Source organism: Dromiciops gliroides, chromosome 4 (assembly GCF_019393635.1).
Source record: "Dromiciops gliroides isolate mDroGli1 chromosome 4, mDroGli1.pri, whole genome shotgun sequence".
NCBI lineage: Eukaryota > Metazoa > Chordata > Mammalia > Microbiotheria > Microbiotheriidae > Dromiciops > Dromiciops gliroides.
In genome coordinates, this window is record NC_057864.1 from 451,697,318 (window position 1) to 451,725,133 (window position 27,816).

Below are 27,816 nucleotides of genomic sequence, written 5' to 3' on the forward strand. Positions count from 1 at the left end.
GCTGGGGTATGAAAGAAAGCTACCTGCCCCACATACATAGATTTGCCCAAACTAGCTTCTATTTTTAGGAGCTATTAAGTGATAGAGGACCCCTGTTAAACCTGGGGTATACCAGAGTTGAGGCTACTGGGAGGATGGCAGGGAGGGGAAGAAGGAGATAACAGAAATATCGAAGGCAAGAGTTCTTCACCTAGAGTTTAACTTTTTTTACAAAAATATTTTAATAACTGCATTTTCATGTAATTGGTTTCCTTGTATTCCTATGTATTTTATTTTATGCTTTTAAAAACATTATTCTAAGAAGGGGTTCATAGGCTTTAGCAGACTGCCAAAGGGGTCCATAGAACAAAAACGATTTAGAAGCCCTGGGTTGGAAGGACCCCCACAGAGGTCAAAACCCTGTGCAACATCTCATCTACTCCCAGAAGCCAAATCCCCATACATTGTTATAAAATCCTTTTATTAGTCAAAAAATCACACTTACTTTGATTAAAAGGATGGGATCTGCCATCCCCAGCAGAAAATAATACATTTTATAGAAAAGTCATTCCCTCTTTTCTCCCTCCCCATTTCCCCTCCCTCCCCATTAAAAACTAGAAAAAAATCCCTGCTGTCCCTCCATGAATCTTTATAGGCCATAACCCTCAGTGGTCCTGTGCTACTCCAGGCCACCTCAGCTCTCTCGCTGTAGGATAAAAATTATTAAGTTCCAGTCATCCCAGTTGCTGGGAACACAGAGAGAGAAAGATGAGGAGCAGAGATTACTATCTCCCTAACATACTCCTCATTCTATTCCCTAGGATCTCTGGCCAATGAGAGAAAAGGGGAAAAATGGTTGACAGAGGGAGTAGAAGAATTGAGAAAATAGGCTAAGAAATTTTGGAGGAAGCAGCTCCAAACTCTCCTCCCCCCAAAAGGCAGTTTGGAGTCTTTGTCAAACCAAAAATGATTTCCCTCAGACCTGAGAAAAAGAGAGATATCCAACTGGGGGGAAGCGGGGAGAGGGAAGAGGTCAGAGGGGATGAATAGCAGAGAACTTCTTGGATCCCTGCAAACCGTAGTAACCTCTTTACCCTTAGGTACCCCAATTTTATCTCCTGGGCAATGACTAAGCTAGGCCACCTCCCTTAGCAGCCAGCTGTCCATAGTTGGAGATGGAGAGAAAGACAGGAGACAAAGAGGGTGCCCCTGACCCTCAAGGTTTCCCCCAGGTCCCCTCAGTCCTCGGGTGGGATGCGCAGGGCAGAATACACCATCACCCGACTGTCCTCCTGCCGTCGGCCTGCAGAGGGGAAGGGAGGTGAGTCTTGGACAGGATGGGGAAGTGGAAGGACCCAGGGCAACAGGGGGTCATCAAAGGGTGGGGACAGATGGAGTTTCAAACCCTCCAACCATTGACCGGCTGTACCCTGGCAGCTCCCGCTGTGGCCTAGAGAGCAAAGGTCAAGAGTGGACAAAGTGAAGCCCCTGAGCATGGGGGAGGGGAATATACAGAGAAGAGTAGCAGGGACGCTAAGGTGGGAGTGGGGCAGGGCTCAGTCTTGGATAGTGGGCAGGCAGGTGGTGGTCAGGCAGGCGATCAATCCAAGTGGTCAGTCCTTACACGAGAGGCTGCGCTGGATACTTCGGAGGGAGCCTCCAGCTGTGATGAATGCCCAGATCCCCATGGATAGAGTAACTGCATAGATGGGCAACAGGCTGGCTTCATACCAGGGATTCAGAAATGTCTAGGGAGAGGGAATAGAGATTGAAGGGGGGGAATGTCCTCTCCATTCCAACCCCAGCTACCCTCTGGGCCTATAACAAAAACTTTCCCATAAATCCCCCAGGCCTGCCCTAACAAAACTCAAATATGCCCCTCACCCCTAAATGTTGCTTTTCCTCTTACCGAAGTCTGCAAGTCCCTGATTCTTTTTTTTTTTTTTTGGTGAGGCAATTGGGGTTAAGTGACTTGCCCAGGGTCACATAGCTAGTAAGTGTCAAGTGTCTGAGGCCAGATTTGAGCTCAGGTCCTCCTGAATCCAGAGCCCGTGCTTTATCCACTGTGCCACCTAGCTGCCCCTGATTCTTTTCTCACAAAGAAACCCATTTCGGACTCACCAGTCCTGAAGTCAGGAGGTGACTACCAATAACCAAGCCCAAGGCCCAATATCGTCTCCTTTCACAGGCATCAAAAAACACAATCCCCCAAAAGGTATGAAGCAAAATGATGGCTGCTGTCAGAAATGCTAGGGAAAGAGAAGAGGATCATCTGAAATACCCCTCCAGCCCTCAACCCTGTTGACCTCCCAGTGCCCCTAGGGGAAGCAATCTAGAGAATTTTCCTGGGAGAACTTAACAGGACATCATCCTCTCCAGGCTGGACTAGATCTGCCTGACACAGAAACTATGCGAGAAACTATGGGCTAGGATGGAGATTTAGGGAACAGATCTTACCTGAGGTTAAGAAGTAATAGGGTGAATCTCCATGAATACCAACCACACCTGGACCAAGTGCATCAGCTAAGATGTTGATAACAGAAAAGACGCCACTGATGATGCCAAAAGATAGACCAGAAACTGGGGAGATGGGTAATCAGCAATGTTAGGAGGAGAAATGACCATTCACCTGACTTCCTATTTACTCCTCCCACCCAGTCATTCATCTTCTCAATCCCACTGCCCCAAACTTTATGTGGGAGGGTCTGGTAGGGAAAGGGGAGGGATGAGAAGCCATTGAGACTTTCTCAGCCAGGAGCCCAAGCTACTCTGCTAGTCACCCCTCCCTGGCTCACCATAGGCCATCTGTCGGATGGAGATGGGAGATCTTCCGTCCTCACTCAGCGATGCTAACCCCTCATCTGCCTTCCTGGTGGGGATATGAGGGAGGGTGGGGGGCCTCCTTTCCCCCAGGGCCCTCCCATTCCCCTCTCCCTCCAATACCCACCCCAATGCCTGTCCCTGTCCCCCCCCCCCCCAATGACTTTCCAGCCCCTTCTGTGCTCCCTCCACCCATCCAGCGTCCTACTCCCTTACTTAAGTAGCTTGTAGTAGGCAAATCTGAAAACCTCCTGAAGCAGGACAGAAACAGCAGCACCAAAGATGAGGAGGCCATATTGAAGTCGGGTGTCTGACTGATCAGTCACATGGACCAAGATGAACCAGACCACAGAGGCCAAAAGGAGGGAGACCAGCCAAAAAAATGCCCTGAGGGAAGGCCAGGGGGAAATCAGAAGAAAGGGGAGAAGGTATGAACAGTCGGAAGGCTTAACAAAGGGAGATCTTTGAAAGGCATGGCTAGAGAAGTGGAAGTTAGATTTTAGGGAGGATTTTCATATCGTAGGAGTCATCTAGGAATGAGAGGAATGAAGTGGATGAAATAAGGTTGGCCTTTCGTTACAGTTAAAGCCCAGATTTGTGAGAGCATGGAGATAAGGCAAGTGACAAAGGTCTGGGCAGGACTAAACAGGAGGTAGAAGTGTGTGGGGGTGTGCCCATTCTAGGGGGAGGGAAGGAGAAACAGAAAGACAGAAACGGGAAGGGCTGGATTCCTGGACCCTCCCTTGAGGCGTGGCTCCTCTGGGGTCAGCACCCCTATTTCCAGAGTCATCTCGGCCTGGGGTGGTGGAGGTGGGGGGGTCTGCCAGGGAAGCCTGGGGGCCTTCAGCTTCCAAAGACCAGTGTCAAGAGGTGGGAATCTCTCCCGCACGGAAAGACAGAAGTAGACAAGAGGGAAGGGATAAACTGCCCACGGGCCCCAGACTAGTGGGCCACAAACCTTTCTTCGCCAGCACCCCATTTTCCTCCCCATCGTATCATCCCGGGCTCCCTTTATTCCCAAGTCTCCGGCCGCCGGCCGCCGGCCACCCCCCGCCCCCCAACCCTTCCCCACGCCCACTCACCCAGCCACCAGGATGATGACCCGGAGCGGGTCCCCGGCCACCGTGACCAGAAAAAGCGAGAAGGCCGGGCCGAACGCCACGAAAGTACATCCGAAAAAGACCGCGACCCCCATGGCAGGGCCTTGGGGGGGGGGGGAATGGGGGATGAGGAGCAAAGGGAGGAGTGGGACCTACAAGGGAAGGGGGTGGGAGGCAGCTGGCCAATAGTGGGGGGGTCGATTTCTGCCCCAGTAGGGGCACAGCACAATGTCACCCCCAAGCCCCGGAGAGGGGGGAAGGGGCGGGGGGGGATGGGGAGGGGGGGGACACCGACGCCCCAGCAGCAGGTCCGCGCGACTTCCCCTACGGAGGCCGAGTTGGGGACATCCCCAGGCCCCAGCCCAGCCCCATCGCCCTCCCTTCTTGTCCCCACCCCCAAGGCCAATGGTGAGACGGTAGGAGGCGTGGCTACGTTTGGGGTGGTTTTTAGCGGGGGGGGGGGGGGAAATGCCTTATGTTGTATCCTGGGAATTGTAGTTCCTAGTCCCTTCTGTCTCTACCCCTCCCTAGGGTGTGGTTTAGTCTTTTACTCCAGGTAAAAACAAAAGGAACTGAGTTGAACTTGAACTGGGCTTGTAGCCAGAACTACTAGGTTCCGCCTCAAACTCCTCTTCTCTCCCATTCCTAAATCCTCTTGGGATTGCAGTTGCTATCTGTAGCAAAGGGTGGTGGGATTTCCACCCCCTCCTAGTGGGCTGTGGAAAGGTTAGCGGGGGGGGGGGGGAAGGGGGGGTGGGGAGGAATGGAGGGGGGGAAGGGCAGAAAAAATACCGAGGGCTGGGGCGGGGGGGGGGGGCGGTTAGGGAAGATGGGGACGCGCATTGTTCTTAGTTGAATGAAAGGAAATGGGTCAGGGCTACAGCAGAAAAGATGAAACTTAAGTGCTCCACTGAGAATTTACTATCTTAAGTGAAACCTGGAACCCAGGAATGCATCAGAAAGACCTCTATCTGTGAATGGGTAGGAGAAATAGAGAAAGAGGAAAGGATGAATCTTGAAGGGCTGATTTAAAAAGAAGTGGTTCTTACGCAGAACAAGAAAGTTTTCAGAAGTACTGTACTGTACTGTACTGTACGGTACTGTCTTTTGGTTGACAGCTAACAAAGAAACTTAGTCCCCTTCCTTCCCCCACCCCCACCTTTTGTGTTACACTTCCTTTATTTAGTTTTTGAAGATGTATTTTTGTGATATCTTGTTCTCCAGGCTGATTGATGGAAGAACAGAGAATTAGAAACCTAGTTCAGATAGCCTACACAACCACACTGGGATGGAGCACAGTGCTTGGCAAAGAAATGTTTGACTGATTGGAGGCACATAACTTCTAGGGTTCTTTTCGTTTCAGGTTTTTTGCTGGTTTGTTTGTTTCGTCTTTTGTTATTTCTTTTGCAGGGGAATGAGGGTTAAGTGACTTGCTCAGGGTCACACAGCTAGTGTCAAGTGTCTGAGGCTGGATTTGAGCTCAGGTCCTCCTGAATCCAGGGCCAGTGCTTTATCCACTGAATCACCTAGCTGCCCTTAGGATTTTTCTCAAATGTTTAAAGGAACCTAGAGAGGAAGGGAGAGTCGATGGTATCATTTTCCCTGAAATTCATGTGAAGGATTACTGCCAGTGAATACAGAGTGTAAAGACATAGAATGAGGAGATAATACCAGTCTGTACAGGACAGGAACATAAAAGCTTCAGGGGTGGGACCAAAAAACTTTGGGAGTCAGCCATCCAGTGTCTGCAGAAAGAGAGGCAAGCTGATCTGCTCTTTCCCCCTTCTTCCAATCTGTCAACAGGAACTTAGAGCAGAGTTAAGGTGAGGTAATGGTTAACCAGAGAGCCAGGAAGGAAGTTACAACTGTGCCCAGGAACTTTTATGGGAAACATTTTGGGATCTAAACAGTGGAACCACCATCACATGATGGTTAAATAAGATAGGAGACTCAATCTTCAACCTAGGAGATCTCTTCCTCTTCCAACCGCCCTCATCCTATCCTGCTCCTCAGATGTTTGTGAGAAGGGAAGAACTTTACTTTTTCTGGGAGGAATTGAGATTAGCCTTCAAAGGCAGGGACTCCAAATTGATGGTCAGATAAAAGGGAAATATTCCCATTCTTGGCAAGAGGATAGGAACAATATATATTGTGATGGGCAAAAGCCTAGTAATTAATATATGTCAGAGTAAACTAAAGTAAATTTGTAGAACAAGAAATGTATATACATTGACCACAACTGTATATAGTGTCACTCTTGGTTCCTGAACAAAACCAAAAGTCATACCAGGTAGCAAAACTTTAGATGGACTTGGTTATGAATAAAAAAACCCTGAGTTACTGGGTAATTAATACTCAATTTATTAATTGGTTAACCATCAGTCAATAAATTGATGGTCAGTGGTTTCTCTCAGTAACCAAAGACAACCAATGAAGACATTGAATGCCTTAAACACCTTTTGCAAAGGGAAAGTCCCTGACAAGAGAAAATCAGCCCTGATTGCTGGACATTTAATGAGGCGGTGGGCTAGACGTCTTCATCTCCTCCTGCTGGTTTGATCATGAGACTCATCCACCTCCGGCAATCTGGACAGGGGAATCTATCTCCATCCAGACCACTCTGGTTGGTTTTCTCTTTGATGAGCCAAGTCACTGTAAATTCTAATGGAAGGGTACAAGGACAGGGCTCCTTTTTCTGGGGTAAGAATTTGCCTAGACTGGATTCTGTTTACACTCTAAACAGAAGATGAGTGTCCTAGTTGGATGGGATCCTACCCAAGATTGAAGAGCAGGTTCCTAGAGGGCTTAGAGCAATTGAATCAATCAATCAAATCATGTTCTTCAGAGATTGACTTTTTACAGAGACTGGGCCTTAAATGAGGAAATAAAAGAGAAAAGTCAGAATCCCAGTTTAAAAATTGGTTCTTAATATAATAGTGAAATAATTTCAACTTGCAAGAACTCTCATGTTGTTTGCTTATTGTTTGTTAATTCACCTGGTTATTAAAGGCTGAGGGTTGTCTGTGACATTTTATTTTCATTTTGGTTTTTCTTTGTGGGGCAATGAGGGTTAAGTGACTTGCCCAGGGTCACACAGCTGGTAAGTGTCAAGTTTCTGAGGCTGGATTTGAACTCAGGCCCTCCTGAATCCAGGACCAGTGCTTTATCCACTGTGCCACCTAGCTGCCCCAACATTTTACTTTCTATTTTGTTTTGATTTGGTGTTGTTGATGATTATTAAATTTATAATAAAAAGAAATGTTACTGAACAAATAATGATTTCTTAATTATTCAACGAATTATTCTTCATAAATGAAAGGACAGTCTGGAATGGAGGATAGAGTGCTGGCTTGGAGCCAAAAATTTGGATTCAGATCCTGACTTAGCTGAATGATAATGGATAAAGTGATTTATCTATTATTATGCAGCCAAGTCAGGATACGACTGAGAATCTGTTTCTTCATTTCTAAAATGAGGAAAATAATGCCTTTTCTACCTACCTTGAAAGGTTGTTTTTTGTTTTTAAATCATAAAAGCATTTTATTATTTTCCAGTTACATGTGAAAACAGTTTTCAACATTTGTTTTCATAAGATTTTTAGTTCCAAATTTTTCTCCCATCCTTCCTTCCCTCCCCCCTCCCCAAGACATAAAGTAATCTGATATAGGCTATATATGTACAATCACATTAAACACATTTCTGCATTAGTCATGTTGTGAAAGAAGAATCAGAACAAAAGGGGAAAACCTTGAAAAAGAAAAAAAAACAGGGGCAGCTAGGTAGCGCAGTGAATAGAGCACCGGCCCTGGAGTCAGGAGTACCTGAGTTCAAATCCAGCCTCAGACACTTAACACTTACTAGCTGTGTGACCCTGGGCAAGTCACTTAACCCCAATTGCCTCACTAAAATAAAAAAAATAAAAAAACAACAACAAAAAAGTCGAAACAGTATGGTTCAATCTGCATTCAGAATCCACAGTTCTTGCTTCTGAATGTGGAGAACATTTTCCATCATGAGTTCTTTGGAAATTGTTGGATCATTGCACTGCTGAGAAGAGCTAAGTCTATCACAGTTGATCATCACACAATGTTGCTGTTACTGTGTACAATGTTCTCCTGGTTCTGCTCACTTCACTCAGCATCGGTCCACTTAAGTGAAGGGCTGTTGTTGTTGTTGTTGTTTTTGATAGAAACTATTAATAGACAAGGCAGCCAGTGAAGATGTTTATTTCTTCTTGGACATACCCACAGTGCAACTCCTGCAGCCTGTAGTCTTGTTGTGCTGGCCCTGGACTTGAAGACCCCAGAAGTGCCAAAGCCCACAATATGCCCAAATTTTCTTCTGTGACTCCAGATCCTCACAAAGCTTATTGTCCAGACTGTTGGCCAGAACCTGGCTGTATTTTCCATCCTTTCCATCATTCTGCCTGTTAAGGAACAGTGGATAAAGCACCAGCCCTGGATTCAGGAGGACCTGAGTTCAAATCCAGTTTCAGACACATAATACTTACTAGCTGTGTGACCCTGGGCAAGTCACTTAACCCTCATTGCCCTGAAAAAAAAAAAGGAATCAATCTGGAATCTTGTATTAGGGAGGATTCTGCATGATGGTGATCACACACTCCACCTCATCTTCAGTGAGCTCACCAGCCCTCTTGGTGAGGTCAATGTCTGCTTTTCTCAGTACAACATGGGCATATATTTGACCCACACCCTTCATGGTTGTGATGGCAAAAGCTATTTTCCAATGTCCATCACTATTGGTGTTGTGCACTCTCAAAATGTGCTGGAACTTCTCGGGGGTTAGCAGAGACGTGGCTGCAATGGCAAAGTCAGAGCCTTCTCTGGAAGTAAGGTGATTGTTTTAAGAAAAGTACATTGCAAACCTCACCATACAAATGTGAGTAGTTATTAATTATAGTAGCTCTCATATAACTGACATGGTTTATTACATTAATATAATGAGTTAATTCTAAGTTAGATCTTACCCAGTTCCACTGAAGTAAAATGTAAAATATAGAGGTTGTATGTAAATGAATTGCTAATGTTGAATGTGTGTGTGTGCGTGTGGGGGAGGAATCAGCAAATTTCCACACAACCTATAAAGAGTTCAAGTTTCTGGGAAGGATATTACAGACTCTACCCAAAACATCACATGAAAAGAACATCAAGGTTGAAGATAGCCCCATCTCCCCTACCAAAAAGCCCCCACATTTTGCCATTTTGTCAAAGAAGGTGAACAAAAATTTCAATGAGGGGGCATCATTTTCTGGACTTAAGCAACATCCTTGGAATATATCTATAAATGGAACCAACAAAAACGAACCAAAAAATTTTTTGGTGGCAGGGGATTCCTTTTTTTGGGGGGGGGCAGGGTAATGAGGATTAAGTGACTTGCCCAAGGTCACACAGCTATAGTAAGTGTCAAGTGTCTGAGGCTGAATTGGAACTCAGGTCCTTCTGAATCCAGGTCCAGTGCTTTATCCACTGTGCCACCTAGCTGCCCCCAGAAGATTCCTTGGGATACCAATAGGGACTGCTGAATTCTGGGGAGACCTCTGACTTCTCAATGATATCACTAAAGTTTGCCTGCTCCAAATCTCTGATAGCTGTGAACATTATTGTATGCAAAAATGTATGAATTTATATTTTGGAATCATATTTTATTTTTTCCCAATTATATGTAAAAACAATTGAACTTTTTTTTTAAGTGAGTGTCTCTAGATATATTTGTCATGTGTGTGTTTTGGCTGGAATTGATGAAGCTTCTTAACAAATAGGCTCTTGATAGTTAATACTTTTTTTAAAAAAGTAGAATTCTGCACCTATGGGTGATTTACTCTAATTTGGATCAATGCTGATTTAGGGGTTTGGATAGTTGTGTGGGAGGAGTAAAGAGAGAACTCTGGTTTAGTCCATTCTAGGACTAATCAATGTACCTCTTCTCAAATTCAGGAGTCTTTATTTTACCCCCATCTAGTTTGGACAGTCCTATTTGAGTATTCACTTATTTCGTGATGGACCAAGGAGCTAGGACTATAGCAAGGAAAAGTAGCTTCAGTTTTGATTGTTTCCTGCTTGAGGGGACTGGGCTGAGGGGGGGTGGGGGGGTGGGAAGAGAAGTACAGATGTAATTTCCTTTTTTTTTTTTTTAAACTTCACTGTTGTGAGTCAGAAGCGAGTATGGATGTTCTACTTGTAGTCATAGCTGCTGTGCCGCTCATCTTGGGTAAGACCCTTCTCCAGCCCTCACCAGAATTCTATGTCTAGTAGTTAGGGAACAAGGTTGGGGAAGAAGGTGAAAAATTAGGAGAGGCTAAGGGGTGGAGAAAAGAGTAAGACAAGAGGAGCAATTCCAGTTCTCATCACCAACTGGTGTTCTGGGTCCAGAATCTAGGTGGACATGGGAACAGAGAAAGTAGGAGATTCAGCGTAGAGAAGAATAGGCTGAGAAGGGTAGAAGTGACAGGCTTGGGGAGATTTCAGAGAAAAAGAAATCACTGTTCTCTATCTCCACAGAAGGTGGAGCAAGAAAAGGCAGCCAAAACTACATAGTAAGAGGAAACTGTTTTATGATTGAAGAAAACTGGGACCAGGGTGAGGCTAGGTGGGTGGAAATGAGTCCTTTGCCGGAGAATAAGAATGATATTCCTGTCTATGTGTGGCTTGGGATTCATAGAGAAGACGAACAGCCCTCATAAGCACTGAAGAGCTGTCTCCTTCCCTTCTTTGTTCCCCAGTCAGCCAGGTGTGTCTCAATGTTTCCTTTCGTCTTCCTCCAGGTTCCTGTGTTATTAACTTGGCTAGGATGTGGGAATGAGGGTGGATGGCAAAGGACCTGGATCTGCAGACCATGTCAGACAAGTTAGAGCCGAAAGAAATCTTAGAGATCATCTCATTCAACTTCATTTCATGATGGAGGAAACTGAGTCCCATGAGGCTAAGTGGCTTCTTTAGGCCACATAAATAGTTAGTGGCAGAGTCTTCTAATATCCATTCCCTAAATCTTCCTTGTCTATCTGTTGTTCTGTGTGTGTGCTTCAAATAAACACCAGTTCTACAAAGGAAGTGTGGCAGAGTAAATAGAATGTTGGACTTAAGAGTAAGGAAGACTTGGATTTCAATTTTACCTCTAGCATTTACTAGCTCTGTAACCATGAGAAAGTTACTTAACCCTCTGAAACTCAGTTTCCTTTCTATAAAATAGGGATAAAAATGCCTAGTACCTACTTCACAGAGTGATTATGAGGCTCAAATGAGAATGCGTATGTTTTTCACAAATCTTAAAGATATACATGTATATATATGTATGTGTGTGCATATATACATAAGTATGTTTATATATACACATATTGTGATGTATGTGTGTATTATATGTATTTACATATATTATATACCTATATATCTTAGCTTTCATAACTGTTAGTTTTCAGAGTAGCAAAGATTTCATAAGAACTTATTTTGGTTTTTGGTTTTTTTTAGTGAGGCAATTGGGGTTAAGTGACTTGCCCAGGGTCACACAGCTAGTAAGTGTTAAGTGTCTGAGGCCGGATTTGAACTCAGGTACTCCTGAATCCAGGGCCGGTGCTCTATCCACTGCACCACGTAGTTGCCCCTGTTTTTTTCTGTTTGTTTGTTTGTTTGTTGTTGTTTTTTCATCTCAGTGCCCTCTCAGACCATTTCTTCATCTATGTTCTTGGTAAATAAGAGAGACCATGGGGAGCAATGTGTTTTCTGCTCTGGGATAATAACAATAACAATAATAATATTTATATAGTGCTTTAAGGTTTTCTAAATGTTTTACAAATATTATCTCCTTTTTATCCTCTAAACAACTCTGGGAGGTAGGTGCTATTATCATCCCCATTTTTCAGATGAGGAAACTGAGTCAGGGGGAGGCCAGAGAGACTTGTTCAGTTTCACACAATTCATAAGTGTCTCAAGTTAGATTTGAACTCAGGTCTTCCTGACTTCAGGTCCAGTATTTTATCCAATGCATCATGGAGCTGGGAAGGAGAATGACAAGCTCCATCTTAGACCTTACATCTCAAACCTGGGACAGTTGGAGCTGGGGATGCAAAATATGAGGCTTGGGAGGAGGACTCTGAAGAAAGAGTCCTAGGGGAAGTAAAGGGGAGGGTGACCCTATGGTTTTTAATTCTACTGGGGGCAGAACTTGGAGAAGGGATCGTAACTGTCTTTTGATCCTTAGGGAAGGCAGCAGAATGGGAACTTCAGGGGCTGAGTATTATTTCCTGATGACTTCAGACTCTCAATGGATCATGGTTATATCTTGTGACCCCTCACTTTTGCCCATTTTAGGACAAGAATATGAGGAAGAACAAATATATGAAGAAATATATGAAGATTATCCGGTGGTCTATTATACAGTCACTCCTTATTATGGTGAGTTTGGGGACCTCAAAATACTGAGGGGTACAATCTGGGCTAGAGCTTTGGCTATCTTCAGTGCAGTGACCCAGGCCAAAGAGGAGTTAGACAACAGATAAAAAGATCAGCAATAATGTCACCCCTTTTTTTCTTTGGGGAGAACCAAGACCATTAACCTAACCCACCTTACTTCCCATTCTCATTTCCAAACTGAAACAGGATCTGATTTAGTTCAGTTGCTTAATAGTCTCCTAAGCCTGTGATGATTAAACTTTTGGGAACTGTGACATTATTCTCCCCTGCTTAAAGATATATGTAATATCTATTACACATTTGTGTGTACATATACACATAGATATGTATGTGTATATATGTACAGACACATATGTGTTCTTTTTCCCCTTTCCCAGCTCAGCTTAGGGGAGACTGGTTAAGAGCATTAGAGTTGAATTTTAAAATTAAAATAAAGATGCAATTGTTTTTAGGGAGATATCTCTCTGTTTTTGCTTATTTGCATGCTTTTAAAGTTAAATTGAATACAAATCATGCAATGTTCTCTTAAAATAGCCATGGAATATGGCCAAAAACACTTAGAAAACTCCCATCTCAGCTCTTTTATCTCTGATTTCTGGGTCTTATATTATATTTTTCCTCCGCTAATTAGATTATGAGCTCCTTGAAGTCAGGAACTATTTTTCTTTTTTCTATGAATCCCTAGCCCTTAGAGAGTGTTTGCTCCAAAATAAGCACTAATAAGCAATTGACCATTTTTTCTCTTCCTCAGAGGACTTGGGAGTCAATTTTACCCTTGACTATTCTCTATTTGAGGCAGAGGATAGAATGGTGAGTGACCTACTGACTTGGGGAAGCTCTATGGAGGGGTTTGGATGGAATGGAGCTTAAAAGACCCCAAAACATAACTAGTTATTGTGTTAAAATAAAACTAGCTGGTAGGCCTAAAATGAATCAGGAAAAAGAGAAACTGGGCAGTCAGCCAAAAAGGAATAGGGAACCTATGGGGAATTAGTAATGAGAAAGCCAGAATTCAATTAGTTTGCTACAAATACTTTAAGAAAGGGTTAGTGTCTTATCCAAATGATCTAGGGAACTCAAAGCATGGGAAAGGATAGGCAATTTTGTATTTCATTCAGGGGTTGGGGGAAGAATAGTTTTGTACCTAAGTCTTGGGGGATACTGAAAAGAACCTTTGGGGAGGTTGTATGTGTGGGTTGGGGAGGGTGAGGAGTTAACTTTGTTTTCCAATCATACTGATGACAGAACTTTGAGAAAGAGACTACAACTGAAGCAGGAGACAGGAAGGTTAGTCCTGAGAAAGAACTTCCAGACAACAGTACACAGACAACAACCGGAAAAGTGAGTAAGCATAGGGATGCAGATCTTATAGAAGTATTTATTGCTCCTGGATAGATTACCGGCTGTCTGGGCTTGGAACATAAAGACAGAAGAGGGTTAGTTGGTCAGTCTTGGAAAACTGGAGGAAACCAAGCCCTCTCATCCAATGAAATATTTGTAAAGCACTTAGCACAGTGTTTGGCACATAATACCTCCTTAACAAATGCTAGTTCCCTTCTCTTCTCTCAGTTCTGCAAAGCTTCTTGGTGACACTGATTTTCATTTAACCAACAGTCCTTTTCTTTCAGATTTAATGACAATCTTACGTAGAGATGAGTGGGAGGACTTCAATTCCATTTCAATTTGATTAGTATTTAAGGAATGTCTGGTGTGTGCTGAACACTGTACTAGGTGTTGTGGGGACGTAATAGACTGTGCTACATGTTCTTCCACTTTAGGAATTTACAATCTTATTGGAGAGACAAAAGTTGCACACATGAAACAATAGAGAAGAATAAAAGAATGCATATAATTAGATGCCAAATTAATACAAGCAAATTTCAAGATGCATGACATAAATGATAAGTGTCATGGGTGAAAGGAGAATGAGATCATAACTGGCTAGAGGTTTTAGTGGAGAGACTATAAAAATAGGAAGGATTTTTATAAATGGAGAGTAGTGGAAAGGATATTCTAAGGGTAAAAACCATTGAAGATAAGGTGAAAATGAGCGTGGGATATTAGGGAGGCGGGGAGTAAAATATTGGAGTATAGTGGGACATAACATGGGGTAGGTAAAATGGAGCTGAATTATGTAAGGTCTTGACCACTAGGCTGAGGACCATAGTTGCTAGAACTGGAAGAAATCTATCCTGTGGTCTCAGTTTCACATCTGTAAAATGAGCTAGAGAAGGAAATGGCAAAACCATCCTAGTATCTCTGCCAAGAAAACCACAAAATAGGGTCACAAAGCATTGGACATGGCTGAAATGACTGGACAACAAACAACAAAAGACATCTTACGCTTAAGATGTTCAAAACTAAACACATTTTCCCCAAACTCTTCCCCCTTCCAAACTTCCCTATTACTTTCGAGGGTACCACCATTCTCCCAGTCTCCTAGACTTGATATCTAGCTGTCACCATCTACTTCTTATTCTCCCTCCACACCCATGTACAATCTGTTGCCAAGCCTGTTGATTTTACTTTCATAATCTTCCCTCCTTCAACACTGTAACCCTGAGGTATATAGACCATCATCTTCTCATGCCAGGACTATTACAATAGCCTGCTGATTGATCTGCCTACTGTAAGTCTCTCATCACTCCATTCCATCCTCCATTTAACTCCAGAAATGATTTTCTTGAAGTACAGGATTGACAGTGTCACCTACCTAGTCAATGAACTCCAGTGGCTCCCCATCATCTCCATGATCAACTATAAAATTGCTGGTGTTCAAAGGTCTTCATAATCTAACCCCTCCTCATACCCTCCCACCTTTCCAGTCTTCTTACATCTTATACTCCATACTTTTATTTATTTATTTATTGAGTTAGTTAGTTATTTTCAGGGGAATGGAGATTAAGTGATTTGCCCAGGGTCACACAGCTAGTAAATGTCAAGTGTCTGAAGCTGGATTTGAACTCAGGTCCTCCTGAATCCAGGGCTGGTGCTTTATACACTGTGCCACCTAGCTGCCCCACATTCCATACTTTTCAATACAGTAACACATACTTTTCAGTACAGTGACACTGGTCTCTTTGCTATTCCTAAAACAAGTAACTCCATCTCTGGACTCTATGCCTTTTCACTGGATGTCCCCCATGCACAGACTGCTCTTTCTCCTCATCTCTGCCTCCTTGCTTCCTTCAAGTCCTAGCTAAAATCCTACCTTTTATATGAAACCTTTTCCAACCTCTCTTAATCTAGCACCTTTCCCCAGTTGATCATTTCCTATTTATCCTGTATATAACTTCTTTGTTTTTTTTTTTGTTTTTTTTTGGTGAGGCAATTGGGATTAAGTGACTTGCCGAGGGTCACACAGCTAGTAAGTGTTAAGTGTCTGAGGCCGGATTTGAACTCAGGTACTCCTGACTTCAGGGCCGGTGCTCTATCCACTACGCCACCTAGCTGCCCCTATAACTTCTTTGTACATAGTTATTTGCATGTTATGTTCCCCATTAGATTCTGGACTTCTACAGGGCAGGGACATTCTTGCCTTTCTTTGTATCATGTGCTTAGCAAGTGCCTTGAATATAGTAGATGCTTTAAAAATGTTTATTGACTGAATTGATAAAGTCTGGATTAAGGTGAGAGCAGTGGGAATGGATAATGAATAAATTCAAGGAAGGGTTCAAAGTGGGGGAAAATGACAGGACTATACATTTTATATAGGAATGGAATGAAGTAGAGGGAGAATTGAAGATGAGTATACATTTTGACCTGGGGTGATTAAGAGAGTCACCAAAATTGATGTTGACAATTTTGAATTGACAAAATTGGGGAGTATGGGAATGGGAGTGTGGTTAGTTTATTTTATTTGTGTGTGTGTGTTTGTGTGTGTGTGTGTATATGTGTTTGTGCAGTTAGTTTAGAAAGGGGAATGATGAGTTTGATTTTGGACAAGGTGAATAAACATTGGTGATTGGGGAATATTTAACTGGAAATGTCCTAAGAACAATGGGAACAAAAGTCATAGTATAGATGCAGATCTGGAAGTCATAAGCATGAGGTGATAGTTAAAAGCATGAAATGAGTTTGCCAATAATAATAGCTTATATTTATATAGTGTTTCACATATATCATTTGAGCCTCTCTACAACCTTATAAGGTAAGTGATATAATGATTATGATTTTCATTTTATGGATAAGGAAACACCCTTTAGATGTTTAGAGAGGTTTATAGAGACTAAGGAATGGCCTACCTATCATGTAGAGATTAAGCAACGGAGCCAAGGGTTAAATTCAAATTTTCTATGTCCCTGGCCAGTACTCCACTATGCCAAAGGAGAGGTGGGTTTTTTGTTTGTTTGTTTGTTTTTGTTTTTTGTGAGGAAATTGGGGTTAAGTGACTTGCCCAAGGTCCAACAACTAGTAAGTGTGTCAAGTGTCTGAGGCCAAATTTGAACCCAGGTCCTCCTGACTCCAGGGCCAGTGCTCTATCCACTGTATCACCTAGCTGCCCCGAGAGGTGTTTTTTTAAAAAATGATAATAAACATGTTTATTTAAAGTTTTGGGTTTCAAATTCTATCCCTCTTCCCTCCCCTCCCCTCTTCCCTCCTTGAGGCAGTAAGCAATAGGTTATACATGTGCAATGGTGTAAAATATAACCATTTTTTTTTTATAAAAAAAATGAAAGTGGAAAAGTAGCATGCTTCAGACTGTGTTCAATCAATATCAGTTCTTTCTTTGGAGGCAGATAGTATGAATTATCATTAGTCCTTTGGGATTGTCTTCAATCATTGTATTGCTGAGAATAGTTAAGTCATTCACACTTCTTCATTAAACAATATTGCAGTCTCTGTGCACAATGTTCTCCTGTTTCTGCTCACTTCACTACACATCATGTCATATATGTCCTTCCAGGCCTTTCTGAAATCATCCTGTTTGTCATTTCTTATATCAAATAATATTCTATCACAATCATAAACCATAGCTTGTTTAGTCATTCCCCAATTGATGGACATTCCTTTGATTCCCATTTCTTAGCCACTACAAAAAGAGCTTCTATGAATATTTTTGTACAAATAAGTCTTTTTCTTTTTTGGGGGGGATGTCAAAGGAGACATTATATACAAAGAACTGGGGCCAAGAAGGAAAAAAAGATGAACCCATCATCAGCAAAGGATCTACCACAGAGGTAAGAGAACTAAGATAATGATGCACCCCAGAAGAAAAGGGAGGGCAGAATTTTAAGTAGAGAGATGTTCAGTGGTGTCAGATGCTACAGAAAGACTGGGATTAAGAACAGAGAAAAGGCCATTGGACTTGATTGGAAGGAAGTCATTGGAGATACTGGTTCCTGTCTCTGAGAGGCTCATTTTATAGGGGATAAGGGATATATTTTCCTCTGTGCCCAGAAGAAAGGAAAGGGTACATATAGAGAATGAGGCATGTTTAGATGAAGCTCCTCTCCCAGGGGTGGTGATCCTCCCAGCCCATGCTCCTGCCAGTAGCCAGGTAGAGTAGGGATTATATATCTGTGTTTTAGGAGTCTTCAGCTAGGGATGTTGCTGTGCCCACTCTGCAGCATCACCTTCCACTCCTCCTTCTGCCCTGGGTTGTGCTGAGGTGGATATTGCTACCTTAGAAGGTGAGAGGTCAAGATAATTATGCTCAACCACTTGCTTGGGAGAAAACCGGGTAGGTTAAAATAGCTCTTCCAATGTTCCCATCATAACATCTGGAGGGAGGGGATGGGAGTGTGTGTTGGGAACTGGGGATCTGGGGAGGAGGGATGAATGGGAGGAGTGGGCTAACAACACGAGAGACATGTTTAGCAGGAAAATGTTCTTGCTTCAAGGAGATGATGGGATAATCCTGGGAGAGTGTCACCAAATGAAATTTAAAATAGAGGCTCAGGTGACTTTAGGACTTCCTGATCTAGATGCAGGAAATTGGACAAAAGAACTTATTGAGTACCCTATGTCAGTTTGGAGAATTAGAGCCAATTTCTTCTAGCTGGTTCTGATACAGACATAGCAGGTGAAAATAGGCAATGGGTGAGGCTCCTATTGAGTTGGAGAGTTAAAGAGCAAAGTTCAATAGCAAATGAGATTCCCTATTGATTTAAGTAGGGTTGAAGGAGGTAGAAAAAGAGGAGAGAAAACACAGCACAGAAGAGGAAATTGCATCTAGGGGGTTGGAGATAAAATTCTGATGGGAGTTAACCTGAAGAAAGGAATTCCTGGTAAGAAGAAAGTCATGGAAATGAGAGTTGAGGAGATGGAAGAGACATCTTCTCTGTGGACCGCTTCATACAGGAGAAATTCTGTTTGATGATGAGGGAAAGGAAAGGTGCATGTCAGATATGTATTCTGGAGTGAGGAGAGGGTGCCTGGGTCCCCAATCCTGTTCCATGTCCCAGGGTTCAAATTTCCCCCCTTATTACCTTGTGTCACATCCAGCAAGCTACTTAAAACTTTCTAGGCCTAACTTTTTTCACCTGTAAAATGTGGGGTTGGATTAGATGAACGCTAAGAAGCTCCAGCTCTAGATCTCTTCATTCTTTTCTTTCCAGGAGAGAGAAGGCTGCCATGACTTCTTTGAAAAGGGGTCGGGGGAGGGGGAAGAAACTGGAAGAGGAAATAAAGAATAACAACCACAAGCATCACCTGATTGTCCTTCCATATGTTCTTCCCTTGGGGGGAATCATCATATCGCTTCTTGGGCCACTGGGGTGGCTGTTAGGAAGGATAGGAAGGTGAGCTGTGATTTGCTGCATCTCTCTCTTTGGAATTGAAAACAATGTGTATTGTTTGTCTGTTACAATCTCTATTCTTTCCCACATTTTGAAGTTTATATATACAGAGCCCTAACTAGGGCAGGCCACTAAAGCTTTGCATGCAGGCACTGAAATTCAGAGGAATAGTGACAGCAATTTTAATCCAGCAGTTCAGAAACAACTGAGTTTACCCTGGAGTCAGGAGGACCTGAGTTCAAATCCAGCCTCAGACATTTAACACTTACTAACTGTGTGACCCTGGGCAAGTCACTTAATCCCAATTGCCTTACCAAAAAAAAAGAAAAAGAAAAAGAAACAACTGAGTTTAGCATCTACTTAGCAAGACTTTTGAGCTATTGGGTGGTAGCTTTCTTCCCATCAGCAGCACCCAGACTGAACTCTCCCCATCCCCATTCCCTATGCTACTCACTATCCTCAAACGAATTGAGGACACATTTCTTTCAACTTGCTTAGCTGCAAAATTACTTGTTACAGCTCTGGACGTAGAGTCTAACTTTCACTCTCCCTTTACTTGCAAATTGGTTACTTTATTTCATCCGAAGTGGAAAAGAGGGTTTGTGTGTTTGAGTTGGGGGGTGGGAATGACTTTAAACCGCGAATCAATTGCTTTTCCTCCCCCATCCGCCCCCCCCCCCCAAGTGTTTTGTTTTCTCTTTTAAACGTTGCGAAGTGGAGTAACTGTTAACGTAACAAAAGACCCTGCCCCTCTCTCCTGGTCTTGCAGAGTTTAGATTTCTTTTTTAACCTCCTTGTGCACGCTAAGGGGAACTGTGCTTCCCCCTTGTGGCTGCTTCAGAAACTGTCACCCCACTCGATCTTTCCAACTCTGACCCCACCCATGAGACTGCAAGGCCCATATAATTTGAGCTGAAAGGGACTTTAGAGTCATTTAGTGTCGGCATCTTCATTTTACTGATGAGCCACTGAGGCCAAGGCAGATTAAGTGACTTGCCTAGGGTCACACAGCTAATGAGTGTCAGAGGCAGGATGCGAACCCAGGGCTTTCTGACTGAGTATAGCGCTCTATGCACCAGTGCCGGGGAATGGGGAGATGCTGATGGGACCTTCTTAAGTTCTCAGCTCCAGGCAGCTCTGTATGTTCCCCCTCCCACATCTAAAAGTCCGGCACATCCCCAAGCCCCAGAGGGGTAAGAGGATGACCACTGCCCCTCTCCCTGCTCCCCCACCAGGGGAAAGCGTCCAGACTTGAGGGGGGGGGGCCCTGCGGGGGGGCGGGGGAGATCCAGTCCAGGTGATGGGCGGAGGAGTTAAGCAAGGAGAGTGAGGCCTTCTGGAGCACTGACAAGGGGTCCAAGGTGGGGCGGGCGAGGCACCAGTGTGTGTAACGTGTGCGCTCTCGGGTTACGTAAGGAAAGCGCTCTAACTGCCTCCCGTCCGGGGCCTGCTAAAGAACGCCGTGTTCCCGTGTAGTCCCCGCCCTGCTCTGCCCGCCGAGAACCCAGACACCCAGCTTGGCGGGGGGAGGGCGGGTTAAGGAGACGTGGGGAGTCACGAGTCCCAGGCCTGAGAGTGTGACTATATACGCCCAGTCACACTGTGTCCCACACTCTCCGTGTCCCACACGTTGCAAAGCCTGGGCTGTCTTAGCTCCACGTGCCGGGCTCGTGAGCTCGGCCGGGGGGCGGGGGGAGTGGGGGGGGGGGAACAATTCCGGGGGCGGAGCCTGGAACTCCGGGAGCCGCACCTCGGCTACGGAATCCCCTTCCCTCGCCCACCCGCGTAGTCCTTGGCACTGCAAACCGCCCTTCTCCCGCCCCCAGCCTCTTTCTCTGCGGGCTCCGCACCCTGGAGACTCTCGGGCCTGGGCCCTTCACCTCCGCGCCTAGTTCTAGCTAGTCCGACTCCTCCTTGTCCTCCTTTTCGGTCTTTCCTACTTCCCCCTCCCCTTTCGGCCACCGGGTCCTCTTTCTAAGCCTCATGTAGGGGCGGAGCACGGTATTAGTCTCTCCGGGCCAATTGGCGCTGGGCCGTCCCTCCATTGGCCAAGCCCCTGTGAACTTAGCCAATGAACAGGGGATGTCGTCATGGGCCGGAGAACAGAGGTCACGTGCTCCCGGCTCTCCAGCCAATAGGAGGCTAACAATCGGGTGCGCAGGGGAAGGCACGTGCGGAGCTGCACGTGTCGGGATGGGGGTAGGGGCGGGACCTGGCTAAGGAGAGGCGGAGGAGGGAAGAGTAGACCAGGTGTGCTAGTGAGAGTCTTGGACTGAACTGCAGCTTCGGTGAGTACCTCTGGCCCTAGAACGAGTGGCTTTGGGGTGGCCTCGGAGAGGAAGGGTCTTCAGACAGGGGGGAAGCAGTGACACTGGGTGGGGGTGCTCTGAGAGGCCGGGGCGGACTGACAGAGGTCAGAGAAAGGGATCCCGATTTTGGAAGAGATTTCCGCAGGGGCGGGAGCTCTCCTCGCGGCTCCTGGGGCTCCGGAGGGGCTGCCGGGGGTGTCAGCGGAAGGCATGGGGTGGGGGGTGTCAGTCGAGGGCGCCGGGCGTATGGCACTGGGTCGCGGCTGCTTGCACCTGACCCCCACCCACAGCGGCTGGCGCAAGTCTGGCCAAGAGGAAGAGAAGGGTAGGGGGATCAGCCTTGGGAGCCGGGGGAGGAGGGATGTGGCGGCGGCGGATCTGATCCAAAAGGTTCCTATCGGCTTTGGAAAAGGAGAAGCCTCCATCATCGTGGAGGCGACTTCTCGGGGGAGGGGGGGAGAGGGTGGGGGGCTTTGGACTCCCAGCCCCTTGTAGCGCAGATGACGCGGCAACTTTTCTGTTGGCTCAAGGATAATCTCGAGTTGGGGGGAACAGTGTCCCCATTCCACCCCTCCCACCCCGAGCACTCTATCATCACTTGCCCAGCCCGGAGACGCAAACTCTTGCTTTGTTCTTAAGTTGCAGGTTCGGACGCACTCCAGCATCTGCTCTTCATTCTACACTGACGTCCATTACCAGCTTTCTTGGAACCATGGACTCTCCATCTGCTATTTCCTTCTACTCCTCTTCCTCCCTGTCTTCTTCATCTTCCCCCTCCGGAGTGGACAGTGCCCTCAGTGACTTTGGCTTTATCTCAGATAGTGAGGGGGAATACAGGGGGCTTCGTGCGCCCAGGTCAGAGGCTGGTAGGCAGAAGGGAAGTCCGAGGCTGGGCCCTCTTCGATGTTGCCGACACCCCCTGGGTTCCAGTGGTCATCAGGCTCCATCTTGCCTAGAAGGACCCGTCTCAGCTTCTCCCGTGGCCAGTTCAGGATTGAAAAGATCAAGAGACTGCGAGGAGGAGACCCGTCCAAACATCCAAAACCCTGGTACAGAGGGAGATCGGCTCTTTGCTCAAAAGGTAACAAAGAAGGAAGGGGCAGAACTGGGAAGACTGCAGCCCTGTTAATTTGTGTATATTTAGAAGTGCTGTAAGTGATTCTAACAGGGTGGTGTTACTGACCATTTTAGGAGGTCATAAAGCCTAGATTTGAAAGAAGAATTTGTACTGTGGTAGGGTAACTTTGGATCTACTTTCTCTCTATAGTGTAAAGAGCTCCAAGGATTCATTCGCCCCCTCACAGACCTGTTGAATGGGCTGAAGATGGGCCGCTTTGAGAGAGGTACTTATCTGTCTTCCTCCATCTGTTTTCCTGTGTTACTCATTCAGGCTGTATCCATATATCTGCTAGAATGGAATTAGGCTAGTGTGGCTTCTTCTGTTTTGTCCCTGGAATGGTTGCAATACCTGAAAATAACCCTACCCCATCTTATCCTTAAGTACTATAGCTTCACCAGGCTAAAGGCCTAGAAGCCTGTGTTTCTTAGTCCTTCAAAAGCTTTGTTATGGAATAAAAGTGCCTCTTCCTCTCCCTCCCCCCTTTCCTTCCTTATTTTCTCCCAACAAGACAGAAATGTATTCCTTTCCTCTCTTTTCTCTAGCCTAGAGTCTTTCAACCCTTTCTGTCTCTTTCCCTCTCATTTACATTTAGGATTAAGCAGTTTTCAACAGAGTGTGGCAATGGATAGGATTCAGCGTATTGTAGGTGTCCTACAGAAGCCTGAGATGGGGTAAGTTGCCCTGCTTTTTCTTTCTCTGACCCAAATAAAAGTGCGATGTCTCCCTAATCTTGTCTTATTTTCCCTCTACTTCTGAAAATCTTGAACTGCTCTCTTACATTTTTTTTTCTTTTTGTCTATGCAGTGAGCGTTATCTAGGGACCTTGCTACAAGTAGAGGGTATGTTGAAGACCTGGTTCCCTCACATAGCCTCCCAGAGGTCAACCCCAGAGGATGGGAAGCACAGGCTTCGATCCAAGGTAACAACTTAAAGGCTATATAGAACAGGGTGGGAGGAATGTATATGGAGGAGGGTCTTGTTTCCTTTTTACCCTTTACCCTTGAACGCTTCCAGTACAAAGCATCTGCAGGAAGAGAACTGCTGCTTTGTCTCCCTACCCCTAGTTTAGGCATTGGCATATGTTTATCACTGGGAAGTTTTCTGATGCCTGATCTTCCAACTACAACGGCTGATCTTGTCTCTTGAGTAGATTGATAGAAAGGGTCTTTTCCCTAGTCAAGTATCTAGGCAAAAAGATAAGATACTCTTTCTTTCTTCCAATCTGATTTTGCTTTAGAACAGATTAAGGGTTGTTGTTGTTGTCGGTTATTATTTTTTTTTTTACTAAAAGAAGTTGATTTACCACAGAATTCCTTTAAATAGTATGACTGTATAGTACATTTAAAAATAAGACTTAGATCACAAAAATTTGATTTACCACACTGTGTGACCTTGGACAAGTCATCTTAACTTCTTTGGATCTCACTTACCTCATTTGATGGGCTTGGACTAGGTGACCTCTGATGTTCCTTCCATATCTAAATCTATGATCCTACTTCTCAAAGCTGTCATACAAGCAAAGTGCACCTTTTTATGCATTGAGAACTTGAAAAGTGCTTGTAGAATGCAGAGTAAATTGCAATCTTTTACAATTTTACAATTGCAGTTTGGGGGTGGGGTGGGGCCAGATTCAGCCAGTAGCTGTGTTGCCCTTGAGAGGGTTGGGGACTTGACTTTAGGGTCTCCTGTTTCCTCTTTCCATCTCCAGAGAAAAATCAGCTCTTTATAACTTAGTCACTTACTACTTTTTCCTCAATCCTTTTGATTCCCAGCGTTTGGCCAGCAGCCAGACCTACCCAACTGGTCCTTCAGCTGATCTCCCTAGAAAGAAGATAAACCAGACTCCGCTAAGACATCTGGATCAAGGAAAAAAGCAGTTGCATTCTCAAGAACAAGAGTCGCCCCAACTCCTTCCTGAATGGCCAGCCATGAACTTGACATGGATCCACACAGCCCCTATTTGCAACCCACGTCTCAGTTCCTTTGGATCAGCTGCTTTCAGCCATGGTCTTTTGGGTCCTGGGGCCAGCTTTGGGGTTATCCTCTTCCTTCAGCACGGAGCACAATCGTTTACACATTCAGCACCTGCCACTCCTGTCCCCCATGCTACAGTGTCTCCTGTTGTCTGTGATGGTCCTACGAATTTCCCCGAAGAAGGGCCTCGTTGCTACAGTTTGCCAGTGTCTCTAGCATCCACCCCAGTGACCTCAGAATGGAGCCGTACCCTGCCCTCACCCTGCTTACCCACCATGGCCAGAGAGATGACAACTAGAATGGATGAGAAACAAGCTCTTCATTTCTGTTGATAGCCCATTCTTTCCCTCCCAAATACAGGACTCTCCTCTCTGCCCTGGTTTCTATTTTATGTGTGTGTTTTTTATTTTATTTTTTTGAAGTGTGTATATTTGTGCTGAGGGGATAGAAACCCTCTCTGATTAAAGTAATTTTACACCTGAATTATTTGTTGATTTGAGGAGGCGGAACACCCTTGTACCATTCTTTGCAACCCTGTGCAAAGGTTCCTTACTGCCCACACACACACACACACACACACACCCTTTATTCTTAACTGGAAATCAGAAACAGAAGGGATTGTTTAAGTTGAGGTATTTCTCCCTGTATTAGCATTCCCTTCAGAGGTATCTTCTTGGGACAACTCTCAGTTCAGTTGTGAGTTTCACAGTTTGGTTCCTTTATAATTAATTCCAGGACTATCATAATTTTTGCTATCTCTCCACTGACCCAGATCAATAGTGGCTTGCTGCTGTGGGTTGGTGATTTACAATAGACTCGATGCTGGGGTTGGGGTCGGGAGGAGTGTTGGGGAGGTGTCTCATGTAATTGCTGCCAAGGTAAAGACAAAAGAACATTCACAGTTGGCTGCCAGTTCCTAAAGAGAGAGGAACCACCTTGGATTGTCAAGACTGGGGTTCCCTCAGGCATGAGCTTTTAACGGCTAGATGTGGGAAGAGGGAAAGGTTCCCAATTTTGTTGTTTAATTGTGTCTAACTCTCTGTGACCCTGTGGACCCTAGCATGCCAGTGCTGTGCATGGAGTTGTCTTGGCAAAAATACTAGAGTGATTTGCCATTTCCTTCTCCAGTGGATTAAGGCAAACAGGCTAAGTGACTTGGCCAGGGTTATATAGCTAGTGAGTGTCTGAGGTCTGATTTGAACTCAGGTCTTCCTGAGTTTAGGCTCAGCACTTTATCCACTGAGCCACCTAGCTGTGGTCCCCTCCAACTTAGAAGCAGAGGTGTTGTTACGAGTAATTACACATCTAGTTTTCTCAGCCAGAGTTGTTCTTGTATTATGTTGGATCTTCTGTTGAAGGCTGCCCTGTGTGAACATTCCTTATGGTAGCTCTTCAAAGTCTAAAGTGAGGAAAACATATACAAAGCTTTCATTTCCCCCTTCTCATCTGTCTTCTTCTTTATCATAGATGACTTTGACAACTATTTGATTGAAAATCAAGGTCAGAATAAGTGTGCTTCATCCTCTCTGAAAATAGTGGCTCTTTTCTCCATCCCCTCTTCCTTGGGTTACCTTGACACATCCTGTTATTCCCTTACTTTAGTGGGTTTTTAGTTTTTCTTTCACTGGCTTTTCCCTTGCTGTCTGAGCAAAGGGGTTCCTCAGGTATTGCCTCTCTTGGAAGGCAGGAAGAATCTTACCCTTTACTGTTTCTCTACCTTTCAGGAAGAAAATTACCTCATAGGATCTTGAGTTGGAAAGGACCTCAGAGATCCTTTAATCAAACCTCCTAGTTCAATCACTTTTTTTGAAAAAAAAATCATTTTTCCTTACTATTCCATTTCTACTGACCACTCCTTTTAATTCAATGTTATTTCTTGAGCACTAAACTTCTTGGCATCTATGAGGGTGGTGATGGTTTGGTTCTTCTCAGCTCTGTGAAAGCTCATTCTTATTTTCCTTTCATGATTCAGCTCCCTTCTATGAAAGTAGGGACATCCCAAGGCTCTTTTTCTAGACTACCTCAGATACTCACTTTTATACTTTCAACTCTGCCCTCTACCCAGATGAATCTCAGATCTTTATCTGACATTTTTTATGAATGGTGATTCCCCCATTTCTGACTGCTGAGTATCTCCAGATGGATATCTTCCCTTCTGCTGAAACTCAAAAGTACGAAATTTTCAAATTGGAAGGGACCCTTAAGTTTGTCTAATTCAACCATGGCATTTTATAAATGAAACCCAAAGAAATTACTTGTCCAGGTGCTACAGTAAAATCAGAACTATAATCTGTCTTTTGACTTCCAGTCCAACCTTTTCTACTATACTATTTATTGTTCATAGCCCCCATATAGCACATTTATTTTTTATGTATAAGACTTGTCTGAGGAAGGTCTGTCATATATCTTTATGTCTTTAGTAGCTAGCATAATACCTTGCAGAGTCCAATAAGTGTTCATTATGTTCATGCCCTCGCTCAGAAAAATTGGTTGGGATCTCTTCATGTTAAGGGCCTGGCTTTCTTTGGAGATGGATTCAAAATTTGTATATGTTCTTTTTGGCATGTTTGTCTATGGTTAGTATTCTCCTATGTATACTCATTTTTCCAGCTTTTCTTTCCTGAATTGTGACTTTGCTCCAGGCTCTGGTAACTTCTAAAATTTGTAGGGCTTTCTTTGATTCTGATCTATGTTAGCTGGGCTTATTAGTGCTGTATTCATGGACTGTCGGCTAGCCTGCTACACAAGCCTGGAGTGGTCTGCTCCCTGCAGGCTTCTGCTCCTGAGTCCTAGTTTTGGGGTCTAAGTAACACAGTGGCAGGCTAGGAATCCTTGGTTAGATCCTGATCTGTTCTCCCATCTCTCTGTACCCAATATATAGCTTTAAGCTCTAGGATTCTTTGGCTTGCTCCTTCCTGGTCCCTGAGATGGAAGGCTTCTGTGAGATGAGCACCTAGGCAAAGCCTTTCTGTACTGACCTTTTCTCTATATACATAAGGTTCTGGCTGTTTCTTTGTGTGGATCTGAGCTGGCAAAAATGCACTTAACTAGAGTTTCTCTTTGGATTTTTAAAAAAATTATTTATTTTAGTTTTCAACATTTGTTTACATATGATTTCCAATTTCAAATTTTTCCCCTCCCTTCCCTAGACAGCAGGTAATCTGATATAGGTTATATATACCTAATAACATTAAACATGTTTCTGCATCAGTAATGTTATAAGAGAAGAATCAGAGCAAAAAGGAAAAACCTCAAAAAAGAAAAACAACAGCACCAAAACCAAAAGAAATAGTATGGTCCAATCAGCATCCATATTCCATGGTTCCTTTTTTTCTTCTGGATTTGGAGAGC

At 44.5% G+C, this 27,816-nt stretch overlaps 3 protein-coding genes across 7 annotated transcripts; 2 read left to right on the top strand and 1 right to left on the bottom strand.

The window, feature by feature from the left end:
* Nucleotides 1-252: 252 nt before the first annotated feature.
* Nucleotides 253-4,221, bottom strand: APH1A (aph-1 homolog A, gamma-secretase subunit). 3 transcript variants are annotated; one of them, XM_043962400.1, is made up of 7 exons: nt 3,882-4,217; nt 3,016-3,113; nt 2,775-2,848; nt 2,437-2,559; nt 2,101-2,228; nt 1,604-1,727; nt 253-1,282 (listed from the first exon to the last, which is right to left on the bottom strand). In XM_043962400.1, exons 1-7 carry the CDS (start codon nt 3,969-3,971, stop codon nt 1,218-1,220), a joined length of 702 nt encoding a protein of 233 aa, XP_043818335.1. In that variant the 5' UTR covers nt 3,972-4,217; the 3' UTR covers nt 253-1,217. The 3 variants fall into 3 exon arrangements, with proteins under 3 accessions (XP_043818335.1, XP_043818334.1, XP_043818336.1); XM_043962399.1 differs by having other exon boundaries at nt 3,016-3,186; nt 3,882-4,215; XM_043962401.1 differs by lacking the exon at nt 2,775-2,848 and having other exon boundaries at nt 3,882-4,221.
* On the top strand, nt 1,234-18,962 carry C4H1orf54 (chromosome 4 C1orf54 homolog). The gene is made up of 9 exons (XM_044003563.1): nt 1,234-1,300; nt 3,771-3,965; nt 10,074-10,127; nt 12,221-12,304; nt 13,074-13,132; nt 13,568-13,663; nt 17,425-17,502; nt 17,893-17,955; nt 18,883-18,962. The coding sequence occupies exons 1-8, from the start codon at nt 1,234-1,236 to the stop codon at nt 17,950-17,952; spliced, it is 693 nt and encodes a 230-aa protein (XP_043859498.1). The 3' UTR covers nt 17,953-17,955; nt 18,883-18,962.
* A 2,298-nt stretch (nt 18,963-21,260) lies between these two features.
* On the top strand, nt 21,261-24,948 carry CIART (circadian associated repressor of transcription). 3 transcript variants are annotated; one of them, XM_044003889.1, is made up of 6 exons: nt 21,261-21,350; nt 22,011-22,452; nt 22,639-22,714; nt 23,084-23,162; nt 23,296-23,410; nt 24,264-24,948. In XM_044003889.1, exons 2-6 carry the CDS (start codon nt 22,084-22,086, stop codon nt 24,795-24,797), a joined length of 1,173 nt encoding a protein of 390 aa, XP_043859824.1. In that variant the 5' UTR covers nt 21,261-21,350; nt 22,011-22,083; the 3' UTR covers nt 24,798-24,948. The 3 variants fall into 3 exon arrangements, with proteins under 3 accessions (XP_043859824.1, XP_043859825.1, XP_043859826.1); XM_044003890.1 differs by having other exon boundaries at nt 21,268-21,350; nt 22,017-22,452; XM_044003891.1 differs by lacking the exon at nt 21,261-21,350 and adding an exon at nt 21,388-21,696.
* The last annotated feature ends 2,868 nt before the right edge of the window (nt 24,949-27,816 follow it).

Bases quoted from the DNA above. Each gene is read 5' to 3' on its own strand.
- C4H1orf54 (XM_044003563.1), top strand. From the start codon at position 1,234: ATGCGCAGGGCAGAATACACCATCACCCGACTGTCCTCCTGCCGTCGG. The intron at 10,128-12,220 runs GTAAGACCCTTC...TGCCCATTTTAG, and splicing joins TGCTGTGCCGCTCATCTTGG to GACAAGAATATGAGGAAGAA. The intron at 12,305-13,073 runs GTGAGTTTGGGG...TCTCTTCCTCAG, and splicing joins TACAGTCACTCCTTATTATG to AGGACTTGGGAGTCAATTTT.
- CIART (XM_044003889.1), top strand. From the start codon at position 22,084: ATGGACTCTCCATCTGCTATTTCCTTCTACTCCTCTTCCTCCCTGTCT. The intron at 22,715-23,083 runs GTACTTATCTGT...ATTTACATTTAG, and splicing joins GATGGGCCGCTTTGAGAGAG to GATTAAGCAGTTTTCAACAG. The intron at 23,163-23,295 runs GTAAGTTGCCCT...TTGTCTATGCAG, and splicing joins CTACAGAAGCCTGAGATGGG to TGAGCGTTATCTAGGGACCT.
- APH1A (XM_043962399.1), bottom strand. From the start codon at position 3,994: ATGGGGGTCGCGGTCTTTTTCGGATGTACTTTCGTGGCGTTCGGCCCG. The intron at 2,560-2,774 runs GTGAGCCAGGGA...CCATCTCCCCAG, and splicing joins CATCCGACAGATGGCCTATG to TTTCTGGTCTATCTTTTGGC. The intron at 1,283-1,603 runs GTAAGGACTGAC...TCCCCTCTGCAG, and splicing joins TATCCAGCGCAGCCTCTCGT to GCCGACGGCAGGAGGACAGT.